The 14519-nt window shown below is 47.5% G+C and overlaps 1 protein-coding gene across 3 annotated transcripts in view; it reads right to left on the reverse strand.

Moving 5' to 3' along the window:
- Positions 1-35: 35 nt before the first annotated feature.
- LOC144120972 (tectonic-like complex member MKS1) overlaps positions 36-14519 on the reverse strand; it is an 86424-nt gene continuing 71940 nt past the window's right edge. For all 3 annotated transcript variants that reach the window (XM_077653812.1, XM_077653810.1, XM_077653811.1), the window contains 3 exons: positions 3637-3722; positions 2213-2263; positions 36-480 (listed from right to left, as the gene is read on the reverse strand). In XM_077653812.1, coding sequence (XP_077509938.1) covers positions 372-480; positions 2213-2263; positions 3637-3722 — 246 coding nt within the window. In that variant the 3' untranslated portion in view covers positions 36-371. The remainder of the gene's footprint in view (positions 481-2212; positions 2264-3636; positions 3723-14519) is intronic.

Below are 14519 nucleotides of genomic sequence, written 5' to 3' on the forward strand. Positions count from 1 at the left end.
TCTTATGTGGTGGCTAATCATTAAGAGGCATGAGGGAGAGGTGAATCGAAGCAGCTTTATTGTTGAAATTAAAGTCCAGTGATCATTTAATCACCCTTCCCTTTAGAGGAGCAGCTTAGAACTTGTGGTAATACATTTTATACACAGAGTTGTGTTGCCTCCTGCGCCAAGACAGTGATGATGCTAAGAGTGGAATTAGTACTATTCCCAAAAGGTGCAGCAAGATTAGTAGCTCCTGTCAGCATGCCCTTTGTGGTGCCCCATTTAATCAAAGCACATTCCATTGGCCAGAGGGTCAGTACACTTCTTCGACCAAGGCGTAGAAGGCACATGCAACACTGCTTCTTGTAAGGACAGCAGTTGCCACTTGCTTACATCTCGGCCAGCGCAGCGTGCCTGGCTCGTGCTGCCAGCATCCTGGACCTGGCCCGGTGGAATGATGCCAGCACAGCAGCAATGCTCGACTGGCTCACCTGCCGGCTGCACCGTAAAAGGGATGGGATACACTTACTGAGAAAAATAAAAAAATACAACCTATCAACTCAGCCCGTTTACCCTGCAGGCAGTGTAAACAACTCACAACTGAAGATGGCAGCACTGCTTCCTTTCCTGCCATCTGTGGAGGCTGAACTCTGCTTTTTTTTTTATTGTCGTCACGATCGGTTAAAGCTACAGCTGTCAGTTATTGACAAGTACACATACAGTCTGTAGCATGTCTAATGCTGAGGGCACGAATAAGCAACTGCCTCAACTCGGAAGCAAGCGTACAGGAAGTAAGCGTAATGTAAACAGTGCATCTTGTACAGCGTTAACTATTCTTGGCTCGTTCCTCAGGGACGTGGCATCACCGGCGCCGTCCGCATAACCCTCCGAACACCCACTGGTACAAGTGCATCACCCACCTAGCAGCCGACCACCTCCCAGATGCAAGGCAGATGCTCTAACTACTAGGTTGCCTATTGTTTAGAGCACCCACCCTAATATGTCTCCATTCCTTCACAGTCACAAGCCAGCTAACACTAGATCATTCACGTTACAAATTCGTAATCGTCATAATTTTTTTTGTTGTTGTTGTTATACGTGGAATGGCTCCCGCATTCTGCTGTCCTCAGTGTCTTAAAGGGACACTGAAGGCAGCTCAGTACAATTACTGTTCTCAATAAAAATTTATTCTACGGCTCTTTCTGGGTATGTTAACATTTGTCTGTTAGCAAAAAAAAATGCTGAAAAATTTCGATTTAAAAATATTCCTGCAGATCAATTCAAACTCGTGATGTCCAGACCAAGAATGTATGGTTGCCGCCAGCTTTGCCTTGGTTTATGGGGTTTAACGTCCCAAAACGATTCAGGCTATAAGGGGTGCCGTAGTGGAGGGCTCTTGATGATTTAGACTGCGTGGGGTCTTTAATGTGCACTGATATCGCAAAGTATACGGGCCTCTAACATTTCGCTTTTATCGAAAGGCGACCGCCGCGGCCAGGATCGAACCCGTGTCTTTCGGGTCAGCAGCTGAGCAGCATAACCACTGAACCACCTCAGTGACTGCCGCCAGTTTCGAAATGAATAGTGGTGTTGCATAGCCTCTGGGATCTGCACCAAAAATTCAATGTCCATGCATTCGGTTTACTAGCGAAACCGGCTGGTGATAGCGACATCTGTATTTCGTTTAGGAGTCTTTTCTAGCTTATAAAAGCTCCGTTTTCAGTGAGAGTGGTCTCTTAGTCATTATAATGTCGTGCACCGTGCTGTTAATATGCGACCCGGGGGTTTCCCCAGGAATTTAAATGTGTGTGGTGGGGAGGGTCGAAATTTCTAGGAGGTGGTGGGTACTGAGGGTAGAGAAAGGAGAAGCGGTTGTCAATTTACTTTTATTTTTATTGCACGCTTTCTTCCACCTCTAGCCAGCCATGGACGATGCGCCCTTCGAGTACATGCCCTTCTTCGGGCGGTATAAGACAGTATTCTAGCATTCAGCACGGAGCAGAACCGAAAAACTGCGGTGGCCCCAAAGTGGTCCGAGCTCTAGCGAGAGGCAACCTCTACTAACGCACGCATTACTTCTTCGTCTATAATTGCATGTATCAATATTTCCTGTTGTGTGTTAAAAAAAGAGCAAAATCCTTGCAAATTAAGGCAGTGCCTTCAGAAAACCAAGGGTATGTATAGGGAAATCACTGGCGCGATCCTCAAAGGAAGAGCACACGGTACTTACCCAATCGACCCGAGTACACGTCGGGCAATCTCCGTCCCCTTGCCCTTGTACCTGGGTGGCAGTAAAGAAAGTGCTTCAGGCGTTCATATACGGTGCGCTGAGATGTAACAGATGGAACAGACTACATTGTAAAACGGGACAAAAACAATTTATTAGACAGTAATTTTACTGCGCCACCTGTGTCCAGTTTTTCGCCATCCTTTTGTTCTTTTGTGCACCCTGGGAATAGTTTAAGCTTTGGCCGCGGTTGTAATCATGAAGTAGTCTGTTCATTCAAAAACCACATGTTTTTTTGTTCTTCTTTAACAGCGGCGCACATCCTTCTCTTTCAAATCACCGGAGAACTTTGTTTCCTGCCGTCACACTATTAGGTCCTAGGGGATTAGCCACGACATCCAAGAGAATTGGTCGATGCGATTGGCTGGAGGGCCTCCTCCTTTGACGGGCATTTGCCCTTTCATTCTTGAGTTCTACTCAGCAGCTAGTCGAGCTGGGCGGAACGAGCACTGCTGAAGAACTGCAGGCAGTTTTGGGAGCTTCGAAAAGGGAAAAGAATCAAGCCCAAATGGTCAGAGGTTGTTCAGTGCCGCGTCTTTTGGCTGTTTCGGCTAGTTACATGCACTGGAGAGGTTGCTTCGCTTGCAAGCTTCTGGAAAGCGCGTGCATTTTGGCGCAATGTAGCCAAAAAATGTTGGGCCACAGTGCCGAGGATAACCGCCTTCTCGAAATTCTAAAAACTAATGCGGATATTAATTACGGTAGGTAGGCTAGACGCCACTCGATAACTAAGGCGCCTAACAGTAATAGTTAAAAAGTTCACTATTCAATATTAGTTAACCAGCCTGCTAGTTAGCATGTCTTAGCTGTTGTAGTACTGCTGACAATGCTATGCCAAAAAAAGCGGTGTTCGAACTCAAAAGCATATTTTTAGATATTATGTAAAGTCTTAGGTGAAATACCTTGTATATGTGCCGCTGGATCGACTTATGGACAAAAACAACTGCACCTGTACTGGCCTCACTTTCTAGGCATGCCCACAAGAGGTCTTACAAGACATTCGGGACCCACAGTTGTGCTCCTGCGGGCTTTTGTTTCGACGTCGAAGCGAACGTCCATTACCTGCTGCGGATCTGCCCTGCACTGAGATATCCGCCAAGATCTGGCACCTGGCAAGAAAGGGTCTCTCGCTGGAGAGCGAGGCATGTGCTATATCGGGTAGGCACAAGGGCCCCGTCACCGGGCGAAGGTCATTTATTCTGCTAGCCTATTTTTGCATTTATGTAATTAAGTCTGTGTTGAGGCGATCATCGACGAAAGAAAAAAAAAACGAACGGAGAAAGAAAAAGGACAGGCAAAAAAAAAAACAGGATATAAGCCAAAGGGCAACAGCAGAAGAGAAAAAAATGCGACAGAAGACCGCTCACGTGGTTTGGCGTACGACGTTCAGGAACACCTTGACGGTTCCGCTGGACTCAGTTTGTATGGCGTACCTGCTCAACCGCTTGCACCGCTACGGCCGTCGTTGAAGGAGATCATGAAAAGAGAAAAGAGGCGACGGCTGCAGTCGGTGACAAGAGAGAAAAAAGAAAGGAAAGGACCTTCACGCGGTAGTTTCACCTACGCCGCGGGCGTGTGCGCGGCGCCAGTTTCATAGGGGGGGGGGGGGGGGGGGGGGGGGGGGGGCTTCGCTCCGGCAGTGCGAAAAATGGGAGTTCGAGAGTCCGGCTATGGTGTAATGAAAGGGAAGGAGGAAATGACTGGGACGAAGAGAGTCAAAAAAAAAAAAACGACCGGCAATCTCAAGGGTGCCTCGCGACACACCTCTGAAGGCAGTGACGCATACATTCATGAAGGCGTACCCCCGAAAGCTCATACACTGAGGCAAAGTTCCAATTCGCGCACTCGATCAGAGCTGGAACATGTAAAGCTCGGCAGACTTTGGCAGCCTGATGTAGAGCCGTCGTAAAAGTGCTCAGGCTTCGTGGTTTCAGACAGCCCACGCAGCCACACCGTGTCACTTCCATACGAACCCGGAAGTACCTTCCCTGATTGCACATCTCTTAGTGAAGGATGCGACAAAGGACCTAGCGGCTTCCAGAAGGTTGCAGACACTCGACAGCTGGGCATACAACACGCCTACGGCATTCCCTAAAGACCGAAGGATCTTAAAATGAAATGAGAGAACAAGAGTCCTCATCCGGTAGGTTTATGGCTACGGAGGTGCCGTAAAGAGCCCCCTTTCCTCCCTCCCTCAGGTAGCACAGAAACGTTACAACAATGTTACGTTTTAGCTTCGGTCAAAAAATTGATGTTGAGGAAAGGAAATGGCGCAGTATCTGTCACATCGGCGGACACCTGAACCGCGCCATAAGGGAATGGGTAAATGAGGTAGTGAGAGAAGACAGAGGTGCCGTAGTGGAGGGCTTCGGAATAATTTCGACCACCAGGGGATCTTTAACGTGCATTCACATCGCACTGTCCGCAGGCGCCTTCTTGCGTTTCGCGTCCGCCGAAACGCGGCCGGGTTCGAACCCGGGCACCCGGCTCAGTAGTCAAGCGGCCTAGCCACCGCGGCAACGTTCCTACATTTTTTTAAATGTTCCTGTTCTCTAGCGTTTCAGGAACGTTACAAATAAATTTTAAAATAACACTTTCCTAACCTTAACTAAACATTTAAGCAACATATATGCAATGGCGCTAATATGGAAAACTAACGCTTCTTCACCGGGACCCGCCTATTCTGACGCGCCGCAATTTTAGTCAGCACTTTGCAAAGAGCATTGGGAAACGAGGGCGACCCGCACTACAATACATGCAACTTACACATTATCCTACGGATAGCATGATCTCAAGCTGATATAGCCAGCCGCGAAGGGTGCAATATAAGTGATAGCCGTGGACGGATTAAATGCTAAGTTTTCTGTAATTAAATCTCTATAGGCTGCGCGCGTAATCTATGGCAGACGCTATCTGAGACATTTAAAGGCGCTCTGAAACACCATCTGAGGAGAGCACATCAACTCGCTCAATCACTGCATTGTGGTTTCATGAACACCTGAGCCACTTTTACACGCAGCAGAGAACCCACGATCACGCGCGAAACTTGGCGAGCCCTTCCAGGCGACTTTTCATGCTCGCACCCTCTTCGGTCGCTCGCATCTGCGTAGACAAGGTGAGAGGTGGCTATTGGTTAGATTCTTGCAGACGTCAGGCACCTACCAAGGTTACCCGCCGCGGTGGCTCAGTGGTTAGGGCTCTCGGCTACTGATCCTGAGTTCCCGGGTTCGAACCCGACCGCGGCGGCTGCGTTTTTATGGAGGCAAAACGCTAAGGCGCCCGTGTGCTGTGCGATGTCAGTGCACGTTAGATATCCCCAGGTGGTCGAAATTATTCCGGAGCCCTCCACTGCGGCAGCTCTTCTTTCATTCCCTCCTTTATCCCTTTCCTTACGACGCGGTTCAGGTGTCCAAAGATATATGAGGCAGATACTGCGCCATTTCCTTTCCCCCCCAAAAAAAACAATTTAACAAATTAAGAAAAGGCAGCCGCGGCGGCTGCGTTTTTAGGTGGTGGTAGTGGTTTTATTAAAAATAATGGTAGAAAGGAAGGATAAGGTTTTTGCTAGCCCGGCATCTGCCATCGATACTGAAGCACCTGAGCTGGGGCAGCGGAAATAAAGGATAGCAGGCAGAATGGAGAAATGAAATGAAAGAGGTGAGGGGACAGGAAGAGAGGATAGGGGGAGAAGTAATATGTACAAAATATTTACACGATAAGAAATGTGTCCAGGTTGTGCGCGTGATTAGTTCATTTTAGAGAAATTAAATCACACACGCGAGCAAAACGCTAAGGCTCCCGTGTGCTATGCGATGTCAGTGCACGTTAAAGATCCCCAGGTGGTCGAAATTATTTCGGAGCCCTCCACTACGGCACTTCTTTTTTGCTTTCTTCTCTCAGTCCCTCCTTTATCCCTTCCCTTGACGACGCGGTTCAGGTGTCCACCGAGATGTGTGACGTACTGTGCCATTTCCTTTCCCCAAAAATCAATTATTATATTAGAGATAACTCTGTTTCTGCAAAGCGCATTAAACAAATACTTTCCGGCAATATTCGTGAAGCAGCGTACTTTAACATACCCGGCATACCGCAACGTTATTAGAGCCCCTTTAACTGCAGAGGTCATCTGGTTGAGAAACGCTATTACTGCACAAGCAGTGAGAAAAGCTGGATGGAAAAACAGTTTGAAAAGTTGGAAATATCGGTCATCTATATGGCTATATGATTTGAATTTTGTAATAATATTACGATTTTTAATGTTGTTGAATAGTTGCGACTTGAACATTAACATTTCGAACACAGCATTTGCATAATGCAGCCAGCACATTAAAGTTATGTTTACCGCACGTAATAAACTTGTAAAAGTACCAGCTTATCGCAGTGACTCAGTTCACCAATCGCTCTTAGCACGCGTTCCCTCCCTCCCTCCTTGCCTACTATAGCTGCTGATAGCCGTGCCGAAACCAGCCGGGACTCCTGTTGTTGCTATGGGTCTCTAGTCTCGGGGCACCTGTTGTTGTTATGTCTACCGGCGCACGCGCCGGCTTTTCTCGTCTTGTTCTCTCCCTTCCCGATGGACATTGGAGGTCCTTTGGACATCCTGTGGACGTATTGGACGTCCTTAGGACGTCCGAAGGAGTTCATTGCCCATTGGGTTGTGGCCATATATACTCTATACGTTACAGTGTTACATGTAATGTCACTTAAAATTACACAGCGATTTTATAACGTTCTTCCAGTGTTCGGTGCCGCGAAATGCGCCCGCCGCTGCAAAGGTCTCTTTTGGAAGCTGTAGTCAGTAGTGCCATGCATGAATGCCCACATGAATGGAGGGTGTTTGCTTACAGTGCGATAGAAAGTGCTTGCGAAATCCATCGGAAATGAACACCTCACAGCTTATTCCGTAACACACTCACAGAAAAACAATCTCTTGAGTTCGCTACAAACACAATTCGTCTGAAGAAGTTGAATGACATATAGGCCGGGTGTTTAACCGAAGCCTTTGCACAATTTTTAAAGATAGGCTAGTTGAGGTAATAATAATAATAATAATAATAATAATAATAATAATAATTGGTTTTTGGGGAAAGGAAATGGCGCAGTATCTGTCTCATATATCGTTGGACACCTGAACCGCGCCGTAAGGGAAGGGATAAGGAAGGGAGTGAAAGAAGAGAGGAAGAAGGAGGTGCCGTAGTGGACGGCTCCGGAATAATTTCGACCACCTGGGGATCTTTAACGTGCACTGACATCGCACAGCACACGGGCGCCTTAGCGTTTTTCCTCCATAAAAACGCAGCCGCCGCGGTCGGGTTCGAACCCGGGAACTCCGGATCAGTAGCCGAGCGGCCTAACCACTGAGCCACCGCGGCGGGGTAGTTGAGTTAGAAGAGTGCCTTTTTCGGGATTGCATTGTATTTGAGTTAGAAGAGCGCCTTTTTCGGCATTGCATTGTCAGCGGTGTAGTACACATGAATAAAGCTAGTACGTGCTAACTAGCACGTTGGTTAACTAATATTGAATTGTTAACTTTTAACTATTATTGTCAGGGTCCTTAACTATCGACCGGCGTGTCGCCCACTGTAAGCAATATCCATATCGGTTTTTAGAATTTCGTAACCGCCGTTACCCTCACAGCTGTGGTCCAACAAATGTTGGCTATTTCGACGAGTTACGTGCACTGGAGAGGTTGCTTTGCCTGCGAGCTTCTCGAAAGCGCGTGTATTTTGGGGCGGCGTAGCCAGAATTTGTTGGGCCACAGCGCCGAGGGTAACCGCGTTTACGAAATTCTATAAACTGATATGGATATTACTTAAAATGTGCTACATGCCTTTCAATAATTAATGAGCCTAACAATAATCGTTAAAAATTTAACTATCCGGCATTAGTTAACAAATCTACTAGTTAGCGCGTCTTAGCTGTAATCTGGTATGCTACCCCACTGGCAATGCTATGCCGATAAAAGCGCTTCTCTAAATCAAAAAGCCTATTCTTAAAAATCATGTAAAGTCTTAGGTGAAACACCCTGTATATACATGTACTCATGTGGCGCCACTTCTTCCTAGTGGCCTTCATACGAAGAAGCCCACGTGGCGACCTTGGACAGCATAGAGCTATAACTGGAAGATGAATCACCATCGAGCAGTTCCTTCAGTCTTTTTTCTTTCTTTTTTTTTATCCATCTGTAAGCTCTGCGCCAGGACAAAAGCGCTTCCGATTACGGCCAACGCTCGTATGTCAAGGACTCTCGCCGAATAAGCCCCGAGATCGGTTAAATATAACAGAGGCTTTCGCCATACGTTTTGTTTCGACATTTCGGCTCTGTCGCGTTCAATCCGCGTGTTTATTTTTCTTTACTCCGGTAGACTTCTTACGCAGAAAAAAAAAACATTCACTTTTGCGAAACACTTTTTCATGTCTTGAGATCGTTAGAACAGGAAGCGCGTATATGGCATTTAAGCCGAAGTATAACGGTGCTTCGTTAGATTCACCAGAACAGAAACTGTAGCGCTGTACTGCTTGCGAAAGGCACCGACGTTTCCGCTTTCAATGTTGTATATTGCCATGTCAACCACCCTGTACACTATGCAGGGCGCCGTTGAAAAACTGCAGTCGCAACCGCGCAGTTCCCATTTATATAGCATTGTGGAGATTGAAAAAAAAAAAGGGGGGGAGGTAATCACGCGGATCACAAAAAAAAAAGCGTTTATCGATTCGTTTTCTTTCTTATACGGAGCGAAACCACCCTTCGCCGCAAAGTGTACCGAACCCGCGTTATGGACCGCGCATGCAGTTCAATGCACGCGTGGCCGCCGCAAGGAGTCGACTTCCATCAGAGCTTGCGTGCGCAGGCTCGGGCCTTTCGTATACACGGCTGTTCGATCACTCGCCTGCTGCTGTGCTTGTCATATCTCCGCCCCCTCCCCAACTCGAAACTTTCTACGAGGTTATGAACAAAAGCCGAAACGGCGTAGAAGAGGAATAAAATATAACGACCGTATGTATGGGTTTCCTATACTTTCCACTTTTCCGGCTTTTAGTCCGTATTCCTTTATTTTTATCCTTTTGTTCAGGGGAGACGCATAAAGCGAAAGCATATACTGCGTAGACTGTAGTAAATGTCTGGGCATCGGTTCGTTGTGTCTGGAAAGCGGACGCGTTGAATTGATTAGGAAAGAGCGATGTGCTGGGTGGCACAATTTGAGTAGGATGTCTTTTTTCTTTCTCTCTCTCTCTCTCTCTCTCTCTCTCAGTAGCAGATGAAAACAACGGCGAAGTGTGCGCACACCTATATATAGCAGACGACAGCGACAAACAGCGGCTCTCAGACATATCCTCGTGACCGTCTGTAAAAGTCAAAACAATGAGTACGTGACTGCGCAGAATCCAAAGTCAAAACATGATATAAAATGTACCGCAGGCAGGATGATTATCTGACGAAGCTGAATCGATGAAACTCCGCTTTTGTTTGTTTATTTCTTTTTTTTTCTCGTTCACAGAGGCAGCCGCCGAGGTCACGCATCTATCCGATCGTTTCACTCCTTCTCTGTGTTCTTCTGTTTTGTCCAGACAACTCTTGGAAGTGCGCGCCAGACGTAAACACGCCGCTTCGTTCAGCGAACGGAAAATGGCGCCGGTAACTGTGTTCGTTATCCATTAGTGTCAATCCGCGCTTTTTCTTTTTTTTTCTGCACGCACGTGCTTTTAAAGGATGCGAATGGTTTTTCGCAAGTATAGCGTCGCACTAGACACGGAACATTTGTTTTTGTTGTCCTTCGTTAGAATGATATATGCACGCACACACGCTTTTCGATTTGCCCGCGAGATAGACCAAATTTGTTAAGACACAGCTAAATCGGATTTTCGGAATTACAAGAAAACTTATATGCTTTTAAATAATGACCAGCTACAAATCTAACTGCAACCAGGCGTCTGTATACATAGTCTGAAATGTAACTTATAATTTAGTTAACCACATTACTGGCTAACGTGATTAACCAGTTTTCTGACTTCCCCACTAATACTGGTATTACTAAGCCGCAAGACGCGCATTTACAGTCCTCAAGAAAAACTTTTTTTAATAATAATAATAATTGGTTTTGGGGGAAAGTAAATGGCGCAGTATCTGTCTCATATATCGTTGGACACCTGAACCGCGCCGTAAGGGAAGGTATAAAGGAGGGAGTGAAAGAAGAAAGGAAGAAGAGGTGCCGTAGTGGAGTGCTCCGGAATAATTTCGACCACCTGGGGATCTTTAACGTGCACTGACATCGCACAGCACACGGGCACCTTAGCGCTTTTCCTCCATAAAAACGCAGCCGCCGCGGTCGGGTTCGAACCCGGGAGCCCCGGATCAGTAGTCGAGCGCCCTAACCACTGAGCCACCGCGGCGGGGGAGAAAACTTTTTTCTTTTTTTAATTTCTGGCGGGCTTGCCTGGAACACCCGTTATACAGCCATGGAAAAAAAAAATGATGGCATATAGCTCTGTTAGGCCAGGAAATACGTAGCGAAAGCGCGGCGACATCTCGATCGGAAGAGTTGATATATGAAACCCGTGTATTCACTAGACGCGCCTTTATTCACGGTTAAGCCTTGGGCCGTCGTGGTAGCGTCTCCGCCACAAACGCCCCGGTTCGATTCCCCGCCTCGACACAAGTTTTTTTTATTATTATTATTATTCACCGAGTGTGCGGGGGTTTCAGTGGCTGCGGCCACCGACCGCGTGGTTGGTCACGTGGTCGGTCAAGCGGCGCTGCGCCGCGGTTGGTCACGTGACCAGTCACGTGGTTGGTCACGTGGCGCGGTGGGACTGCGAGTTCGTGGCCAATGTAGCTTCGGCTACAAAACTTCAGGCCACCTATGGCACCGTCGCTGGAAGCTTCAAAACCTTCGCAGGGTGCTAAATAAACCTCAGTTCACCTTTCAAGTCCTTTCTATCTTTAGAGGCGCCGCAAGAGCAGCCATGGGCTGTCCGTCTACCTAAACAGCACGTAGCCCCATGACTTTTGACCAAGGCTGTATGTTAACGCCGAACCGTATACAGGTCGTCCCTACACACCAGGTGGTCGAAATTATTCCGGAGCCCTCCACTACGGCACCTCCTTCTTCCTTTCTTCTTTCACTCCCTCCTTTATCCCTTCCCTTACGGCGCGGTTCAGGTGTCCAACGATATATGAGACAGATACTGCGCCATTTCCTTTCCCCAAAAAACCAATTATTATTACACACCTTTTCGGTTTCTTTCTTTCTTTCTCTCTTTCTTTCTTGTGTTTTGTCTACCGTCGTGCGGCGTAGTTGTAGTTCCCTGTTAACGGACCTGCTACAAGTTTTAAAAATTATTACGAATTATTTAGAACACCTGTCCTCACTTCGTGTTTTCTAATCCCTCGTCGAACCGTTTTTCGTGATTCTACGAAACAAACTGAATGTCTCCGTCTCATATATCGTTGGACACCTGAACCGCGCCGTAAGGGATAAAGGAGGGAGTGAAAGAAGAAAGGAAGAGATAGGTGCCCTAGTGGAGGGCTCCGGAATAATTTCTACCACCTGGGGATCTTTAACGTGCACTGACATCTCACAGCACACGGGCGCCTTAGCGTTTTTCCTCCATAAAAAAAAAGGCGGCTGCGTTTTTATGGAGGAAGAACGCTAAGGCGCCCGTGTGCTGTGCGATGTCAGTGCACGTTAAAGATCCCCAGGTGGTGGAAATTATTCCGGAGCCCTCCACTACGGCACCTCTTTCTTCTTTCACTCCCTCCTTTATCCCTTCCCTTACGGCGCGGTTCAGGTGTCCAACGATAGATGAGACAGATACTGCTCCATTTCCTTTCCCCCAAAAAAACCAATTATTTTTATTAACTGAATGTCTCCAGCATCACGCTCACTGGAAGTATACGCGTTCGCTTCAAAATGTGGTATGGTTTTAACGCTGTTAAACCGAGTAGGCGGGCGAAAGCGTGTGTTTAGCCTGGGTGGTTCACGGTTTTGCTTTGCTGGGTCGTCGGCAGCACGTCTGGCGACGATATTATAGGCTCTGGTTAAGCTCTGATCGAGGTTAAGCTGATCTGATATGATCTGATCTTATCTGTTCGCGCTGCAGAAGAAGACGACGACGTGCAGTGCACAGCGCGAGAGTTTGTTGCAGTTTAACACGAGGCGTGATCGTCTGCGGCGATAGCATAGTGCCCTCGTGCAGTGGCCAGAGAAGCTGATGTGTTCTCGCCGCCGCGGATTCGAAACCCAGTCGCGGCAATGTTTACTTTGTTTTTGTGCCGTCGAGGTCGGGGACGTCACAAGATTCCTGGTTGGGTTTGACCCCGTGAAGCAGTGCTTGCGCACTAAGATGCACACCGCGAGGTCCGGTTGTACTCCCCCAGTGGAAGGTACAAAAATTATCGCTGAATAAGCGTGACTTGCGCGCAGGCGTTTGTTCAAGATTCGTACATCAGGGAGAGGGATTCGTGCTAAGAAAGAGCGGGGGGGGGGGGGGGGGGGGGGCGCTGATGCATGCTGGAGTGCCAAGGTGTAGTGAAGTATCTCCATGGGTGCAGAGCAAAGCCCTGACGTACTGGGAAAAAAAAAAGCAAGACGAGAACGACAATGTATTGCACGTACTTTTGTGGGCGCTGTTTGTAACAGTCGTGCAGTATTCAACCCGTGCTTTCTGCAGGCGTATACACTAACCGTATACAGCGTCTTACTTATTCTTGTGTCCGTCATGTCATGCCCAGATTTTAGGTGACATCCATGTTATATCCCATATATTATGTCCATGCAGTACATAGACATATACCTGCTCTGCTGGTGGATAAATTGTCATTATTGTCAGCAAGTACTGTACGCCCTCCTTGGCGCACAGCACTTGCGTTTTTAAAGCGAAAGCTCTACTTCACGACCAGCGCTGCAGAAGCCGATTCATCGCCGAAGCGTTGACCTTGAATAAATGAATAAACATTGCCGCGACTAGGATTCGAACCCGCGGCCACTCGAACAGATCAGCTTCGGTGGCCACTGCACGAGAGCAGTATATGCTATCGCCGCTGCCTATAACGCCTCGTGTTAAACTGTAACACACTCTCGCGCTGTGCATTGCACATTGTCGTCGTCATCAACTTCCATCTGAGACGAGAACAGATCAGATCAGCTTAACCTGGATCAGAGCTTAGCCCGAGTCTGATATCGTCGCCAGTTGTGCCGACTACCCAGCGAAGCAAAAATCCAGTCAGGCTAAACGCATGCTTTCGCATGTCTATACTCGGTTTAACTATGTGAAAAGCCCAGCATTCTTTTTGTTGTTAAAAACCACGATTAGATCGCTAATGTACGGACGCGAACACACACGTTATGGCCAATCAATTGATCATATTTCGGCGTAGTGTGTTCGCGAGTAACGGAACAGAACGGAGAATACGGCAAAGAAACAGGCTGCCGAGCAGACGAGAAAACAGGAAAACAAGAATGGCCCGCAAAATATGAGCCGGCAAAAAATGCGTGCCACACTGGACTGACACCGAAAAGGCTTTTATCGATCGCCTCACGTGGGGTATAGAAAGCAAAAAGAAAGTTTCTGCCATTTTGTCTATGGCTGACACGCTTACTGTACATCAAACGGAAGCTCGTAAACGACAGCACACAAATACAATATTTACCGAAAGAAATTCCGCAGAAACAAGCAACAAAATAAATGCAGCCGCCGAGAGCACTAGGAAATACTTCTCTCATCCATGAAATTATATGATTCTGCTCCGGAACAAAATGGCCGCTAAAACCATCTTTTCCGAGGCCATAAACAACGATGACGTTATTGCAGGAAATCTGGTACGGACTTCAGCAGGACGGGCGACAAACGTTTATACGGTTATGGCAAATGTTCGCCGTAAATGTACGGGGATAAAACCGGCCGGGAGGGTTGCGATAACGCTAAATAAAAAAAAGAACAAACAAATCGATGTCTCTTCCGGGTTCTTGCGCCACGCATCTTCTTTTTCTCTCCTTTTTTACACGGCTTACTAAGGAAGAAAAAAAAAACTGCGTGGAGCACATAAACATTCCAGCCATTAAGGCGAACGGACGGGCATTCGTGCTTTGATGACGCAGAATATAGCCTCATCCCGAGGCCCGCCTGTCCTGAGCTCTCTCCCCTTTTTTTACCGTGTCAATGGCAGCGATCGGTCTTCTTCGCGGGCCCTCTTCTGTACGCATACGTGATGCGGCGCACGCAGTTCTATAGCCCCCTCTTATCTCCCAGA

The sequence above is a fragment of the Amblyomma americanum genome, chromosome 2 (assembly GCF_052857255.1).
Source record: "Amblyomma americanum isolate KBUSLIRL-KWMA chromosome 2, ASM5285725v1, whole genome shotgun sequence".
Taxonomy (NCBI): domain Eukaryota; kingdom Metazoa; phylum Arthropoda; class Arachnida; order Ixodida; family Ixodidae; genus Amblyomma; species Amblyomma americanum.